General features: G+C 50.1%; 1 protein-coding gene across 1 annotated transcript; it reads right to left on the bottom strand.

Annotated features, from left to right (window-relative positions):
* Positions 1–2,948: 2,948 nt before the first annotated feature.
* On the bottom strand, positions 2,949–13,676 carry LOC144671274 (potassium channel subfamily K member 13-like). The gene is made up of 2 exons (XM_078533084.1): positions 13,316–13,676; positions 2,949–3,838 (listed from the first exon to the last, which is right to left on the bottom strand). Exons 1-2 carry the CDS (start codon positions 13,674–13,676, stop codon positions 2,949–2,951), a joined length of 1,251 nt encoding a protein of 416 aa, XP_078389210.1.
* Positions 13,677–16,891: the final 3,215 nt, after the last annotated feature.

The raw sequence follows: 16,891 nt of genomic DNA, 5'->3' as shown, positions 1-16,891 counted from the left end.
CTGACTGACTTTGGCTATTTGTTTACCCACCCCTCAAATCGAAAAACTCTCATCCTTGTCAAATCCTCCATCGTCTCGTTCTCTCCCTATCTCCGTAACCACCTCCGCTCCTACAGCCCTCTGCGAACTCTGCACCTCCTCTAATTCTAGGCCTCTTGGCACATCCTCGATTTTCATCGCTCTACCCTTTGGAGGCGTGCCTTCTGCTGTGCAGGTCTGGTAATCCCTCCATAAACCTCTCTGTCTCTCTCTCTCTCTCTCTCTCGCTGTCCCTCTCCCCTCCTTCAAAGCTTTCTTTAAAACCTACCGCTTTGACCAAGCTTTTGGTCATCCGTTATAATATCTCTTACACCACCCTACCTGGCTGTACATTCCTTTTTGGTTGGGTTGCAGGCAGGATGTTAATGTTCAAAGTGCCGCATTTTCTGTACACAAATGCACGTTTGTTTAATATTGTAAAACATATTGGCAGGTGCAATCTTTGGACATCCAGGAGTGTGTTGGGCCAGAGTTTAGATTCACAATTTGACCATCATCGGTGAAACAGAAACAGGGATGCACCCTTCAGCTCCTCAAGCCTGTCCCACAAATCAATTAGATCACAGCCGACCTGAATGTCTACTCCATTTATTCTTTTGCAATTTAAAAGCCCAACCAGCTCACCAATTCCCTTTTGGGAAGCAAACCAGGCAGCCTTACCCGTTAGGCCCGGAATGTGACTCCAGTTCCACACCTGAAGGGCAGAGTTTTTCCCTCGAGCGTGAAATCGCGCACGATATTCCGGTCGGCAGGTGGGCGCCACACTAAACTCTGAAGCGTGCCCGCCGACAATTAAGAGGGCAGTTAAGCCCATTAACGGCGCAATTGGCAAGAGGTTTTTCGTTGCCCGGCCAACATTATGGTTGGCGGGCGGGCGGGCGAATCGGCCGGGCGGCCTTTGCATTTTTCAGGAAACCTCATCCACGGGCGGGATGAGGTTTCCGTGATAAATTAAAATAAAAATAAATTTCTGCGGACGGCATTTTCATTACCAACATTTTCAGGGGACCGATTATGAAGCTTTTTTTTTTCCCCCCGGTTTCTGAGACCTTTGTTTTAGGCTGTTCAGGTCTTCAGCTCCCTGAGGCAGCTCTCTTCTGCCTTCAACACCACGGCACTCAACGTGTCAACTTCCTGCCTGATGCCACGATGCTCTTTTCTCTAGGGGTGATGGTGGCGCAGTGGTAACATCACTGAACTAGAGGCCTAGCCTAATGCTCTCTGCCTTCAGGGGGCTTTCTGTGAGCGCTCTCCCCCAGCACCCACGCTGACTTCAGCGCTCGCCCTCCTCCTGCCCCCATCCCTGGCACCCCTAGGCATTAATTGGCCAGCTGGCGTGAACTCACGGTTGGGAGCCAATCGCGGTTCCCCGGCCAATCCTGGACCCGCCAACCTCGCTCACAGGTAGAGGGACAGGTGAGGGAAACAGGAGCTGATGAAAAGGCAAAGTTTCTACAGAGCTAGACGCAGGCCTACCTTTGCACGGGCTTATTTTTTTGCGGCAGCGATCGGGCCCCAGAAAGCTGTCCGTCTGGGCCACGCCCACCCATAGGATAACGCCCAAGGGCTTAAAGGGACCCCGCAGCTGCCAGAAGTCAGCCCAAGCTCCGCGGACCACAAAATCTCGTCTCGCGACCCCGCCCGGGGTCACGACCCACAGGTCGTGAAGCCCTGGATTACAGTATCTGATCGTTGCTGTTTGAGGGAGTGTGTTGTGGCTGCCATGTTTCCCTACGACTGCCTGCCCTTTCGAAGAGTACCTCATTTGTTGTAAAGCACTTTGGGACGCCCTGAGGTTGTGAAAGGTGCTATACGAATGTAATTTCTTCCTTCCTATGATCCGGTAGCTATGCTTTGATCAATATTTGCAGGATGGAAATGCCATTGTATGTTCTCATCCTCTTCAAACTCTTCTACAAGAAAATATTCCTCTGGAAAAGTTGACTTTTCAATTGCTAAGGCTATATATTACAATATCAATGCATCATTTTTCAATAGATCTGTTTTATTTACTGCGGTAGAAATCTTTACACTTACATTCTACAGTCTTGTAACATATTTTACATGACCTTCCAAGTTGAGCGTGACTTACATGAGCCATCTCCCTGCATAACTTAAGTAGTTCCCAGAATGTACAGCAAGCTCAGTGCTACTGTCTGTATCAAATAAGTGAATCCCTACATTCGTCCATTTCTGACCTCCTGCAGATCCTCAGTTTTCACCCCTCCATCATTGGTGACCATGCCCTCAGCTTCCTAGGTTCTAATCTCTGGAATTCCTTCCCGAAATATCTCTACCTCTCTCTTTCTCTTCCTTTAGAATGCTCCTCTTTAGCCAACCTTCTGGCCGCACGTCCTAACAACGCCTCACAAGGCTCGGTGTCAGGTTTCGTCTGACATTGTTCCTGGGCAGCGCCGCGGGATGTTTTACTCTGTCGGAAGGTGCCACATAAATGCAAGTTGTTGTTGTTGTTGTTGGCGCCATCAGAGGGGAAAGCCCCCTCCCTCTCCGGAAGGTGCCGGCACCCCCTGCCATTTTGACCAATTGAGCACCAGCCTTGGCTGGGAGCGTTTGCCGTGGGAGGACCGTCAGGCGGGGGTTGGGGTGGGGGGAGGCTGAAGATGAGGTCCACGGCCTAACTTGCCAGCAGGCAGGGGGGAGCTGGGCTTCACCTAGCGGCGTGGGCCCTGGCTCATTTATCCACTCCCTCTCGAGGCAAGTCAAAATGCCCCAATCGCCAGTGCCCCGGTTTTGAGATCAACTACCCCAGTGCGAAGCCAGTGATCACATCTTGGACCGTCCGGGCACATCCTTTGCCAAAGATGGAGAGCAGATGAGTGTCAGTCAGCCACACCACCGAGCTAACCTCCATTTGCTTTGGTAACTGGTCGGGCTTCCCATCCGTGAGGCTACCTATCCACACTCGTCTCTGCCAACCTGTTGTTCATGATTGCCAAGGCGCCAACGCCGCCAGAGAAACCATTGTACCGCATGTGGCTTTGCCTGGGGACTCCATTGGCAGTCTCGGAGAGTTGCTTCTGCATTATAGCCAGGGACACCTTGTCGGAAGCCAGAAAGTCTTTCACGGATATCATCTCGCCTGACATCCGGCCCCCGTCGGTCTCACTGTCGCACACCGTCTCCACGGAAACCTCGTGCCGCCTGGTCTTGACAGTGGCCGGGTGGACGGCATTCCAGTGAGTCCTCGGCCTCCTCGCGCCCCGGCACCTCCGGCAACACCGGCACTCCATCCTCTCCAGGATCCAGTTGAGGAACTGCTTGATGACGATGGAGGAGACGTTAAACAAGGAGTAGAGGCAGCACACGCCCATCAGTATGAGCAGGAAGTTCCCTGCGCGGTACAAGCTCTGGTGGGCGTAGGCCGCTCTTTGGCTGCTCACCAGATCGCCAAACCCGATGGTGCTGAACGCCACAAAGCAGAAGTACAAGGACTCGGCGTAGGTCCAGCCCTCGATCGGCGAGTACATTGCTGAGGCGCAGCAGGAGATTACGATCGACGCGGCCCCCAGGATGAGCATGACGTAGTAAACAGAGGGCTTCCACCCGTCCAGGCTGTCCACCTCCGCCGAGCGGCCGGAGCCTCTGCGGCCGGACGGCTCGGTCGCCACACTCCGCTGGACCTTCCGCTCGTGGAACCAGCGCAAAACGTAGGCCAGCAGCGTGATGATCCGCTCCAGGAACAGGTTGAAGAACAAGATGGTGGCGGCGCAGCCCACCAGGCCGTAGAAGATCAGGAAGATCCTGCCCCCAATCGTCACCGGTGTGGCCATCCCAAAGCCTGCGAGGAAATCACATGAGGACAAGTCAGCGGAAAGTGTTCCATAACTGAGGTCCCGTCAGTCTGCTCCGCTCTGGAGCCAGCTCAGGCCTCAATGACCAAACCACGCCTCGAAGTTTAACACAATGACACAAAAAGGCTGTGAAGAGATGATTAAAGTATTGATCAAAGGACGTAAGGTGCAGACAAACCTTTATAACGGGGGAATTTAAATTCAATGAATTAATAAATTGCTGGAAAAAAAAAACAGACAAAGCTTTACACTCATCAGGGCAGGTGCAAGAATACCTAAATCTCAAAAGGGAGCAACAATTTACACCGCTTGAGAAGAGAGTGCTGATTGGTTGGCAAGTGGTTGAACTGCCTGGTTTGGAATTTAAACAAAAGCTTGGCAGTTCCCATGCCAACACCTGTATCAGAATCCACTTGCCAGCCAATCAGCACTCTCTTCCCGGGCAGTATAAATTGTTGTTCCCTTTGAGATTTGGTGTTCTTGCGAATCTGTCCTGATGAGTGCAAGGCAAAAAGGTTTGACAGCATGTCTCTCTTTTCTCAGCAACACTCAAGTTCCGTACTCCCAAGCGACTTCTAATTAATAAAGCTGGAATTAAATGCTAGTCTCGTTAATAATAAACATGAAATTAATGGACTGTTGTAAAAACCATCTGGTTCACTATTGTCCTATGGGGATGGAAATCTGCCACCCTTACTCGATTTGGCCTCCACATGACTGCAGACTCTTGTGCCTGACTCTTAACTGCCCACTGAAATGGTCTAGCAAGCCACTCAGTTGCATCAAACTGCGACAGGAAAAAAGCACTGTGGGTCTCCCTACACCACAGGGACTGCAGCGGCTCAAGAAGGTAACTCACCCACCACCTTCTCAAGGGGCAATTAGGGATGGGCAACAAATGCTGGCCTAGCCAGCGACACTGACAACCCGAGAAAGAATTTAGAAAGAATATACAGGGCCAAAGATTTGGCTCCTCTGCTGATCACAGCGGAGCTTTCTCTGGTGCGAGGTTTTTGTAATGAGAGGCTTGTAATAGGAGCTTCCAATACAAGCTTGTAATAGAAAGGTGAATACAGTGGGAGGTTTGTAATGGTAGAGTTTATTTGAAGAGGACTGGAGTTTACAGAGCTGGGTTTCAATTCCTAAATGTATTTCCCAGTGCTGTTCTGAGCCATTTTGACAAATAAAACTCCAGATTCCATCCCAAAAGTGGTCTGATGTCTGTTGGGAGCACAGTCTGCAGGCCACAGCTGACCTCAGCAGGTCCTGGGGCAGGGAAGGGTGATAATATACCCTGTTTCTAATCGCTGTCCTGCAGATGGAAAGAATGTGTGGTTGTATATGTGTGTGTGTGTTGGCTGAGGCCAGCATGTGCTGCACACTGCAGTGGAATAGCTGCCCAATGACCTTAAGACCATAAGACCGAGGAGTTGAAGTCGGCCATTCGGCCCATCGAGTCTGCTCCACCATTCAATGAGATCATGGCTGATCTGATAATCCTCAACTCCACTTTCCTGCCTTTTCCCCATAACCCTTGATTCCCTTACTGATTAAAAATCTGTCTATCTCAGCCTTGAATATACTTAACGACCCAGCCTCTACAGCCCTCTGTGGTAAAGAATTCCACAGATTCACTACCTTCAGAGAGAAGAAATTCCTCCTCATCTCTGTTTTAAATGGGTGACTCCTTACTCTGAGATTATGCCCTCTGGTCCTAGACTCCCCCACAAGGGGAAACAACCTCTCAGCATCTCCCCTGTCAAACCCCCTACGAATCTTATATGTTTCAATAAGGTCGCCTCTCATTCTTCTAAACTCCAATGAGTACAGGCCCAACCTACTCAACCTCTCCTCATAAGAAATTCCCTCCATACCCGGGATCAACCTAGTGAACCTTCTCTGGACTGCTTCCAATGCCAGTATATCTTTCCTTAGATAAGGGGACCAAAACTGTTCACAGTATTCTAGGTGTGGTCTAACCAGTGCCTTGTATAGTTTTAGCAAGACTTCCCTATTTTTATACTCCATTCCCTTTGCCTTCCCTATTACCTGCTGAACTTGATTCTTGCCAGGCTGCATATACAAGCCATCTCCAGTGGGAGGCAGTGGTTTAGAAGAGAACTAACCAAACACCAGGAGGAGAAAAACCCAGAGAACTGTAGATTGCAACAACAACTTTTTTATTTCTTTATTCTTTCACAGGATGTGGGCATCACTGGCAAGGCCAGCATCTGTTGCCCATCCCTAATTGCCACTTGAGAGCTGAGTGGTTTGCTCAGCCATTTCAGGGGGCAGTTTAAGAATGAACCACATGGGCTGTGGGTCTGGAGTCACATGTAGGCCAGACTGGGTAAGGATGACAGATTTCCTTCCCTTTAGTAGACCAGATGGGTTTTTACAACAATCAATAATTGCACTAAGACTAGTTTTATTCATAGAATTTAAATTCCACCAGCTGCCATTTGAACCTGTGACCCCCAGGACATTAGCCCAGACCTCTGGATTACTAATCTAGTGACATTTGCACTATGCCACCATCTCCTCCCTGACTGGCACATATATAGTGCCTTTCATGTAGTAAAATATCCCAAGACGTCCTACTGAAGCACTATGCAACAAATTTAACACACGGCAACCTAGGAAGGTAAGAATAACAAGGTGACCAAATGCTTGGTCAAAGAGATAAATTTTAAGGAGCGTCATAAAAGCAGAGAGAGAAGTGAAGGAGGGGATTAGGGAGGGAATTCCAGAGTTTAGGGCCTAGGTAGCTGGAGGCACAGCCAACAATGGTGGAGCGATTCAAATCAAGAAGTGAGACCAGGAATTGGAGGATCGCAGAAGATCGTAGGAACATAGCAGCAGGAGTAGGCCATTCAGCCCATCGAGCCTGCTGCACCATTCAACACGATCATGGCTGATCACCCACTTCAATGCCTTTTCCCCCGCACTATCCCCATATCCATTTATGCCATTGGTGTTTAGAAATCTGTCAATCTCTGCTTTAAACATAATCAATGATTGAGCTTCCACAGCTCTCTGGGGTAGAGAATTCCAAAGATTCACAACCCTCCCTGGGCAAAGGAATTTCTCCTCATCTCGGTCCTAAGTGGCTTCCCTCTTATTTTGAAATTGTGTCCCCTGGTTCTGGACTCCCCAGCCAAGGGAAGCATCTCACCTGCATCTACCCTGTCGATCCCTTTAAGTATGTTCGTTCTGATGTTTGGAGGGCTGGAGGAGGTTACAGAGGTCGGCAGGGGGGCAAAGGCCAGGGTGGGATTTGTAAACGAGGATGAGAATGTTAAATCTGAGGCCTTGCGGGACCAGGGCCCAGTGTAGGTCAATGTGCAAAGGGGCGATGGTTGAACAGGATTTGGATGAGACGAAATTTAGGTGGGTGAAAGGTCAGGAGAGCACTGGAATGGTCGAGCCTGTGGGTAACAAAGGCAGGGATGAGGGTCTGAGCAGCAGATGAGCTGAGGCGGGATTGAGGAGGTTTGTGGTTGGTGGAAAAGGTGCATTTTTTTGAAGTCCCCAATAGTTGTGCACAAGTTGTCATCTCATATTAATCAGCACAAACATCTGGATCTCCATTTGCGGGTACTTTTATGTGGAAACATAATGACGTCCGATGTAACCTTTTGCTCTATGGTCCCAGCTGTCGATTTGTTTGAATTCCTCGCATTGTGGTACTTGGCCATCGCTAATGGACCGAATCTTAATCTCTTTTTGCTACGAAAACATCACTCGGCGACATTGCGCAAGAAATGAGCAGCTGCAGAAACGGCAAATCGACAGAACTCGCGTTAATTATTTGCTTCCGTTACAGGCTCGAGGTCCTGATCACCCTGCAACAGAAAAAATATCCCACGATATTCCTCCTGCCAGCATCTCCTCAATTCTACTGCAGTGTAAATAAATATTTATTCCTGCCCAGTGTGAAAACGCCCACATAGTCATGGATCGCCCACTCATGGCCGCCTGGGGAACAGCACTGCCTGATGTGGTAGCGAGGCACCCACTAACAGCAAGGCACCTGGTTCAACTAGGGTTGCCAACCCTCCAGGATTGGCCTGGAGTCTCCAGGAATTGCAGATCAATCTCCGGGACACTGGCTGTGGGCCACCCTGGAGAAAAATCATCGGGGCATTAAAAAAGATTGGGGATTTTTGTCATTTTCTTTAAACATTTCTCTTTGCCAGATATAAAAATATTGGACATGAGGGAAAATAGGCTGTTTGACTGACAGTCAAGCATCATCCAATTGGGTAATGAGTCTTTTTGCTTTCCAATTGGTGTACGTCACAAGGATGGACGTGTTGGCCGACTAATGGCTGGAGTGTGGGGGCGAGCCATGTGATGAAACCTCCAGGAATACGTTTAATCGCAGTTGGCAACTCTAGGTTCAACCCCTGGTTTGAGTTAACTGAGAGAGCAGCAGATGGGGGTCACTGTAGTTGGCCTCAGCATCCCTGGGTTAGGGAGTATGTTGTCTGTGTGTGTGTGTGTGTGTGTGTGCGCGCGCGCACACGCTTCTTTGCATGCATGTTGCTGTTGTTCCAAACCCATTATTGTAGTTATTGCCATCTGGGCGAGCCTTTGCAGAGAATGTTAGCAAGCTATTCGACCATGGTAGGTATCTCAGCAGAGCCCAATCTCAGCTTCGCCCAACACACAAGCACGCACAGATACAGGTGCCTGTGCACAGGTACAGGCGCATGCACCCCAACAGACACACCCCAGGCATGAATTCAGATGGACACGCAGGCAGACAGGCATACAGACAGACACACCTCAACCAACATGGATGATCACACATGGACATGCAAATAGATACACCCCAACAGACACACCCCAGACATGAATGCACATGGACACACAGACAGACAGGCAGACAGACAGACACACCTCAACCAACATGGACACACAGATAAATACACCATATGCACCTACAGACACACACACACACACGCACACAAAGAAATGTTCAGTGGTTATAATCAGGGGCAGGAACCCTGGCTGGTTTTTCTCTCTACCACAGGAACGTTTAGCTGCTAAACTGACAGAAAGCAGCCAACTCAGTATTGAAGGGGCAGGGGGCGGTGGTCGTGGGCGGCGGTGGGGGGGGTGGAATTAAATCGGAGGCTCCCCTGGGCTGGACGATCCAGTAATGCAGTGAGCAGAATCTTTACCCACAAGAGCTTACAGAATCTCATGGTGTGGGCTATTTGGGAGAAACCACTCTGAGTACCACCAAGGAGGATTTAACCCTGAACGACGAGACCTTCCCATTAGCAGAGTAAGAATGAATGGGATGTTTTGGTGGGAGATACTGAAGCTCTGGGAGACGCTCCGGGTCAGTTGACCATTTCACGCCACACATTGGCGATTTCCACTGTTCCCACTGAAGTTAAGGCAAACGTTTGGGAGATTTGCGAGGATATACTTCCCAGGAAAGGCCAGACAGACTTTTCTTCGGTAAAGTGGTGTGGAGGAGTAAAAGTGATAGAGCTCTTCAAGACTGCGAAAAGAGTTTGATGGGGCAGATGTTCCAAATTTGGGGGAAAAAAAACAAAACCAGGGCCTACAGATATAAGATAGTCACTAACAGATCCAATCAGGAATTCAGGAGAAACATCTTTAGCCAGAGAGTGGTTAGAACGTGGAACCCTTTACCACATGGAGTGGTTGAAGTGAATGGTGTTGATGTATTCAAGGGGAAAGCAGGTTAACCACATGAAAGGGATAGAATATGTTGGTCGGCAAGGGGTGGGAGGAGGCTTAGGTGTTGTATTATCTTTTATTCTTTCATGCGATGTGGGCATCATGGGCAAGGACACCCCCCAGTTACCTTTGAACTAACAAATCCCCGGGTCTGAGCCAGGCTGGCTAAGGGTGCCAGACTTCCTTCCCCATCAGTGAACCAGGCGGGTTTTTACAAGAATCGATGAGAATTTCGTGGTCTGGCTTTATATTCCAGATTTATAGTCGAATTTCAGTTCCACCAGCTGCAATGGTGGGATTTGAACTCACGCCCCCAGAGCATTAGCCTGGGCTCCCTGATTACTAGTCTACTAACATTACCATTATGCCACCATCCCTTAATTGGGTAATGAGTCTTTTTGCTTTCCAATTGGCGTAGGAAGGCCGTACGTCACAAGGACGGACGTGTTGGCTGACTAATGGCTGGAGCGTGGGGGGCGAGTCATGTGATGGAACCTCCAGGAACACGTTTAATCACAGCTGGCAACCGTATTAATGCAGGATGGCCCTCCCGTGTGTGAGGTTATGCAGCATCTCTCACATACAAATACAGAGAACGTCAGGGCAAAGGCAGGATTCATTCCGGGATATCCTGATCGCCAGGCATTGGAGGAAGCGGGGGCTGAAGGGGGCAATCTGGCAGCCATTATCCCCGAGTTATTGATTCCAGTCCTCAGGGAAATGGCAGGAAGGCCATCGTCCAGCCAGTGATAAAGTGACCAAGGCGAAAACAAAATACTGCAGACGCTGGAAGTCTGACATTAAAACAGGAGCCGTTGGAAAACACAGTTGGTCAGGCAGCAAATGTGGAGAGAGAGAGAGAAACCTTTCATCAAAACCGGAGGATTTTACAGGTGATCAGTTTTTATACAGAGCCAGAGAAAAGCGGGTGGGAAAGTGTAAGGGGGAATGATAAACTACGAACTGGTTGTCTCTGAATTTCCTCAGGGCATTACATCGTGTGTACGGCAGAGAAACAGGCCATTCAGCCCAGCTGGACTCTGTCAGCATTTATGACAGTGATGTAGTGGTAATCTCACTGGACCAGTCACCCAGAGGTCCAGGCTAATGCTTTGGGGACATTGGTTCAAATCCCACCATAGCATCGATTCAATGACCCAACCTCCACCACTCTCTGGGGAAGAGAGTTTCACAGACTATTGACCCTCAGAGGGGAAAAAAAATTCTCCTCATCCTAAACAGTAGGCCTCTTATTACTAAACTGTGTTCCCTGGATTCTAGTCTCTCCCACAAGAGGAAGCATCCACTCTATGAAATCCCCTCAGGATCTTATATGTTTCAATACAATCACCTCTCATTCTTCTAAACTCCAGTGGGTATAGACCCAGCCTGCTCAACCTTTCCTCATAAGATAAGCCCCTCCTCCCGGGCATGAGTCGATTGAACCTTCCCCTGAGCTGCTTCTAATGCAATTATATCCTTTTTTCAAATAAGGTGACCAAAACTGTATGCGGGTATTCCAGATTGGATAATGCTTGACTTGTCAGCCAAACAGTCTTTTTCCCCCATTTTCAATATTTTTATATCTGGTAAAGAGATATATTCAAAGAAAATTAAAAAAAGAAACAATCTTTTTTTTAATGTCCCGATGATTTTTCTCCAGGGCTGCACACAGCAGAATCCTGGAGATTGATCTTCAATTCCTGGAGACTCCAGGCCAGTCCTGGAGGGTTGGCAACCCCATGCATTAAGGTTTCTCAGTCTTTTAAACAATATAAGCGTGCATAGTTGGCCTGAAATATCAGCATACATTAATGGGGTTTCTTGAAAACAACTCTATCGAAGGTTTGAAGCTGCTTCCCACTAATGTTACAGTTTGCGACCATGTTGCATGTCCAGTGTTCTCTGGTCTGACTCCGGGCAGAGGGCAGGAGGTGAAGGGTCAAGTCAGGGAGCAGAGGAGGGAGACAGGGTGTAGAATGGGCACAGAGACAGGGAGCAGAGCGCTCAGCCCAGTAAAGCATGCGTGACATAGAGGCGACAGACAAGGACTAAAGAGGAATTAAGAAGGGTGCAAAGCGTTCGGTGAGGGATACTCTCTGTCAGCCTTTTTGCCTATCGATTTCTGGGAAATAACCATACAGGTTTTGTAAGCTGTGGAGTTTGCCCTCTCTTGGTGGCCCAGTTAGTAAATGCAGTGCCCAGCGTGGTGCTGGTCAGGTTTGATTTGTACTCTTTTAGCTAATCCACCTGGGGCGGCGGCACAGGCAGTATAAATGGCCTCACCAACCCTCTGCAAGGGGTTTCTTTTTTAAATTCACTTATGAGGTGTGGGCATCGCTGGCTGGGCCAGCATTCATTGCCCACCCCTGATTGCTCTCGAGAAGGTGGTGGTGAGCTGCCTTCTCGAACCGCTGCAGACCCTGTGGCGTAGGTACACCCACAGTGCTGTGAGAGCGGGAGTTCCAGGATTTTGACTTTGCTCAGTAGGCAACAATTCCTAGATTATTTTTTTTAAGAAACAGGGTTATGGGAAACGGACGGAGGAGTGAGATGGACAACTGCAAATGACACCACGACGGACCTAATGACCCCCCCCCACCATCTCTGCTTGCATCGTTCAATGGCCCTGCACCCCCTGCCCCTGCTGCGAGGCGCACACACCTGTTGGGGAAGGTGGTCAGACGTTGGCGTGACGCCTCCCATTGTCGACCAGCCTGCCCACACTTATCGAAGCTTAAACGGTGCCTGCTAGCCAGGGGAAGGAGGGGGACATGACAGGGGTAGGGGAGAGTGTGAGGGGAGAAAGAGAGAGAGAGAGGGGAAGAAATGAGAAAACAGCAATACTGGAAATCAGAACTGAGAGAGGGTGAAACTGGCAATGAAAGTAGTTCAGGCAATAAACAGTGATAAAAGTTTGAAATCAGGACATCAATTAAGGGCTTTAGTTGATATCAATTTTACAGCCGAAGGGTAAGTTTCAGGAAATATGAAAAATCAACAGCAGTTTCAACCCCGCACATCATTCCAGCCGGACAGTCTCCAGGCAGATGTCCTTGGGAACACAGTTGTGTGCCCTCCCCAGGAGGCGGGCGTCTAGGCTGGTCTAGAAATGGGCTAAGGGTGGACACACTGACCTAGGGTGGACACACTGACCTAGGGTGGACACCACTGACCTAGGGTGGACACACTGACCTAGGGTGGACACACTGACCTAGGGTGGACACCACTGACCTAGGATGGACACACTGACCTAGGGTGGGCACTAGGGTGGACACACTGACCTAGGGTGGACACACTGACCTAGGGTGGGCACTAGGGTGGACACACTGACCTAGGATGGACACACTGACCTAGGGTGGGCACTAGGGTGGACACATTGACCTAGGGTGGACACACTGACCTAGGGTGGGCACTAGGGTGGACACACTGACCTAGGGTGGACACACTGACCTAGGATGGACACACTGACCTAGGGTGGGCACTAGGGTGGACACACTGACCTAGGGTGGACACACTGACCTAGGATGGACACACTGACCTAGGATGGACACTAGGGTGGACACACTGACCTAGGGTGGACACAATGACCTCGGGTGGACACTAGGGTGGACACACTGACCTAGGGTGGACACCACTGACCTAGGATGGACACTAGGGTGGACACACTGACCTAGGGTGGACACACTGACCTAGGGTGGACACCACTGACCTAGGGTGGACACTAGGGTGGACACACTGACCTATGGTGGACACCACCGTCCCGACAAAGTAAAAAGCTCCCGTGAAGTCCCATCTGGGTCTCAGGGGGTCGACCCTGACGCCGGCCACATGGGCTTCCTCGTACTCCCGCAGGAAGGCGCCCAGCTCCCGGCGGCTGATGTTGTGGCAGCGGGTGAAGTTGGCCAGCCTGCGGCTCCACGCCCGCTGTGCCCGCACCTCCACGGGCCGCTCCAGGGCCGAGAAGGCGGCCGCCCCGCACACCAGGTACAGCGACAGGAAGGCAGCCAGCAGCGCGAAGCGGGCGTTGTCCGCGTTGAGCCGGGGGGAACGGCGAGAGCAGCAGCGGGAGCAGCAGCAGCAGCCGCCAGCCCTCCCGGCCATGGCCAGGGCGACCACCCTCCAGCGGCAGAGCTGCACCCCCACTGCTGGCTGCACCGGGCATTTGGGGGTGGGGGTGGGTTGAGGGGGGGGGGACGACGACCCTGCTACCTGCTCAGGAGGTCCTCGCCCAGCACTTTGCCCTCCCAGCAGCGCTGGAACACCCCAGCCTCTTGTCCTCCCATATATGGGAGACGGGAGCTCCCCCCATACCCACCCACCCACACCCACCAGCAGTTCCATCGGTTTTAAATCTGGACGCCACACACACACACACACACACACACACACAAAACAAACAAGTGCAAAATGTTCAAATCCTGATAAAAATCATCTGCAGACCAGTTCAGATTAGTCTTACTGGCAGCCTTCATTTCCAAGTTTCTTTTCCAGTTAAATCAGCAACTTGCTTTAAAGTAAAACAACCTCTCTCCCCCCCACCACCCAAGATGGTTTAATGGCCAAAGTTCTCAATCTTCCTCAATTGTGGTGCTCAAGAGTATTGTAACTCTTTCGAGTTATCAACAGATCGCATGTAACTCTTTCGGGTTATCAACAGATCGCATGTAACTCTTTCGAGTTATCAACAGATCGCATGTAACTCTTTCGAGTTATCAACAGATCGCATGTAACTCTTTCGAGTTATCAACAGATCGCATGTAACTCTTTCAAGTACATTCACGGTTCTCGGTTTCCGGGAGTGGGACACGAACCCACGACCCTTCTGATTCATAGGCGAGGGTGCTATGAACTGAGCCACAGCTGACACCTCAGCCGTCCATGTTGTAACTCTTTTGAGTTATCGACAGTCACAGATTGTAACCTTTCGAGTACATTCACAGTTCTTGGTTTCCGGGAGTGGGACATGAACCCACAACCCTCTGATTCAAAGGCGAGGGTGCTATGAACTGAGCCACAGCTGACACCTCGTTTCAAGAGTATTGTAACCAGTTTATTTTTCCTCCCTCTCCCTCTCTCTCTCTCTCTCTTTTTAATCTTTCATGGGATGTGGGCGTCACTGGCCAGGCTAACATGTGTTGCCCCATCCCTAATTGCCCTTGAGGTGAGGTGGCTCGCTCGGCCATTTCAGAGTCAGGCAGCCGTGTGGCTGTGTGGGTCTGGAGTCACGTGTGGGCCAGACCGGGTGAGGACGGCAGATTTCCCTCCCCCTAAAGGGGCATTAGTGAACCAGGTGGGTTTCTACAACAATCGATGGGAGATGACGTGGTCACTGAGACTGACTTTCAATTCCAAATTTATTTAGTTGAATTTAAGTTCCACCAGCTTCTCTAGCAGGGGTTAGAATCCATATCCCCAGAGTATTAGCCCAGACCACCAGATTACAAGTCAGGTGGCATTAGCTCTACGCTCTCATCTCCCCCACTTCTGAGTGCTACATATTAGGAAGGATGTGAAGGCATTGGGGAGGTCTGCTGGCGCAGCAGGTAGCACCCCGAAGTGGTTCAGTCCCACCCGGGTTTAAATCCCATCCTGGGGCAGAATTTTGCCCTCGTTGGGCGGGCTTGGCGGGGGGAGGGGCGGGCGGGAGCGGCCAGGGAGCTAGCCGCCGTCCATGATTGGGGCCAGACTGCGATTTCACAGCGGGCGGGTCAATTAAGGCCCACCCAGCGTGAGACGCGAATGACAGCGCTGCCTGTGGAGAGCAGGGGGGAGGAGGGGAGGCGAGCGCAGTGGTAAAGCTCCCTGAGGTGAACAGTTTTGAAAATGAAAAATAAAGCATTGTAGGACGTCAAAAAAACACGTTCCCCCCTCATGTGACTCTGTGCCAGGGACACGTTAGAAATTAGCATGAAAATTTTAACTTAATGACGGACCGATGCCTCACCCCGCCCGTGGATGAGGTTTCCCAAGCTATGCCAGGGCCTTTTCGCCTGCCCACCGGCCGTAAGGCTGGACGGGCAGCAAGAAATCTAAACCAATTGGATTGATAATGGCCTTAATCGGCCTTTTAATTGTCGGCGGGGGCACTGCCAATTACCACGTGTGCCCGCCGACTGAAATATCGCGCGTCACTTAACGCTTGTTCGCGCCCACCCGACAATCAAAATATCCTGCCCCCTGCCCCCTGGACTTGATGGCCACAGAGGGCAGGTTAATAACAGGGCCAAGCACTTTGAGCGTCAGCCTGCAATTTCTTCCAATATGCCTATGGGAAGCAATAAGAGCAGACAAGTCTCTGAGTCACCCATGCTTGATGTGGCATGGTACCCCTGAAGCTACATATAGCTTCAGGCCGGTGACCCCATTCCAGGAAACGCAAGCTGTAGAAACAGATGTAAACGTCTCCTTTCTCCGCCTCGTATGTCTATAGATGTGGGAGGCCAACCCAAGGCGAAGAAGGGATTAGAGAGGGTGCAAAAATTATTCACGGGAATGGTTCCAGGGGTGAGGGACTCCAGTTATGTGGATAGATTGGAGAAGTTGGGGCTGTTTCTCTTGGAGAAGAGAAGGTTGAGAGGAGATTTTGATAGAGGCGTTCAAAATCATGAGGGGTCTGGGCAGAGTAGAGAGGGAGAAACTGTTCCCATTGGTGGAAGGATCAAGCACCAGAGGGCACAAGAGTTAAGGAGATTGGCAAAAAGAAGCAAGGGCCATGTGGGAGCTTTTTTTTTCACACAACGAGTGGTTGGGACCTGGAATGCGCTGCCTAAGAGTGCGGTGGAGGCAGGTTCAATTGTGTCTTTCAAAAAGGAAGCGGATCGGTACCTGAAGAGGAAAAGTTTGCAGGGCCACAGGGAAAAGGCGGAGGAGTGGCACTAGGTGAGTTGTTCATGCAAATAGTTAGCACAGACATGATAGGCTGAATAGCCTCTGTAGTAATTATAGTTTTATTTAGTGTGTAATGTACCTTTAAGAATAATGCTTGTTAGGATAGTTCATATGATCTGTAGTGACCAATAGGAGAGTAGCGTGGGCTACCTCAGCAGTCAGTGCAGAGTTAGAGTTGGAGTTGAAAGCACACATGTAGTTGCTGCTGAGTATATTGTAAATAAAATTTAAGTTTTCACCCAAGAAGTGTCTGCTGATCAACTCTCTATCATTAATAGTACAATTCAGCCACCCTGCAACAAACTGGCGACAAGGATAAAACAGGATTGAACAGAAGAAATCAAGTTAAGAAGAAATCGGCACTATACCTCGCCCAGTGATTGTAAGTAGCAAGCTCCATTAGAATTGTAGAAGTTATTCCCTCTCAA

The sequence above is a fragment of the Cetorhinus maximus genome, chromosome 32, assembly GCF_964194155.1.
Source record: "Cetorhinus maximus chromosome 32, sCetMax3.hap1.1, whole genome shotgun sequence".
Classification (NCBI taxonomy): domain Eukaryota; kingdom Metazoa; phylum Chordata; class Chondrichthyes; order Lamniformes; family Cetorhinidae; genus Cetorhinus; species Cetorhinus maximus.
The sequence above is the reverse complement of the archived record's forward strand: the minus strand, read 5'-3'. Positions and strand labels throughout refer to the sequence as shown.

Bases quoted from the DNA above. Each gene is read 5' to 3' on its own strand.
- LOC144671274 (XM_078533084.1), bottom strand. From the start codon at position 13,676: ATGGCCGGGAGGGCTGGCGGCTGCTGCTGCTGCTCCCGCTGCTGCTCT. The intron at 3,839-13,315 runs GTCAGTGTGTCC...ATTTCCTCGCAG, and splicing joins GACGGTGGTGTCCACCATAG to GCTTTGGGATGGCCACACCG.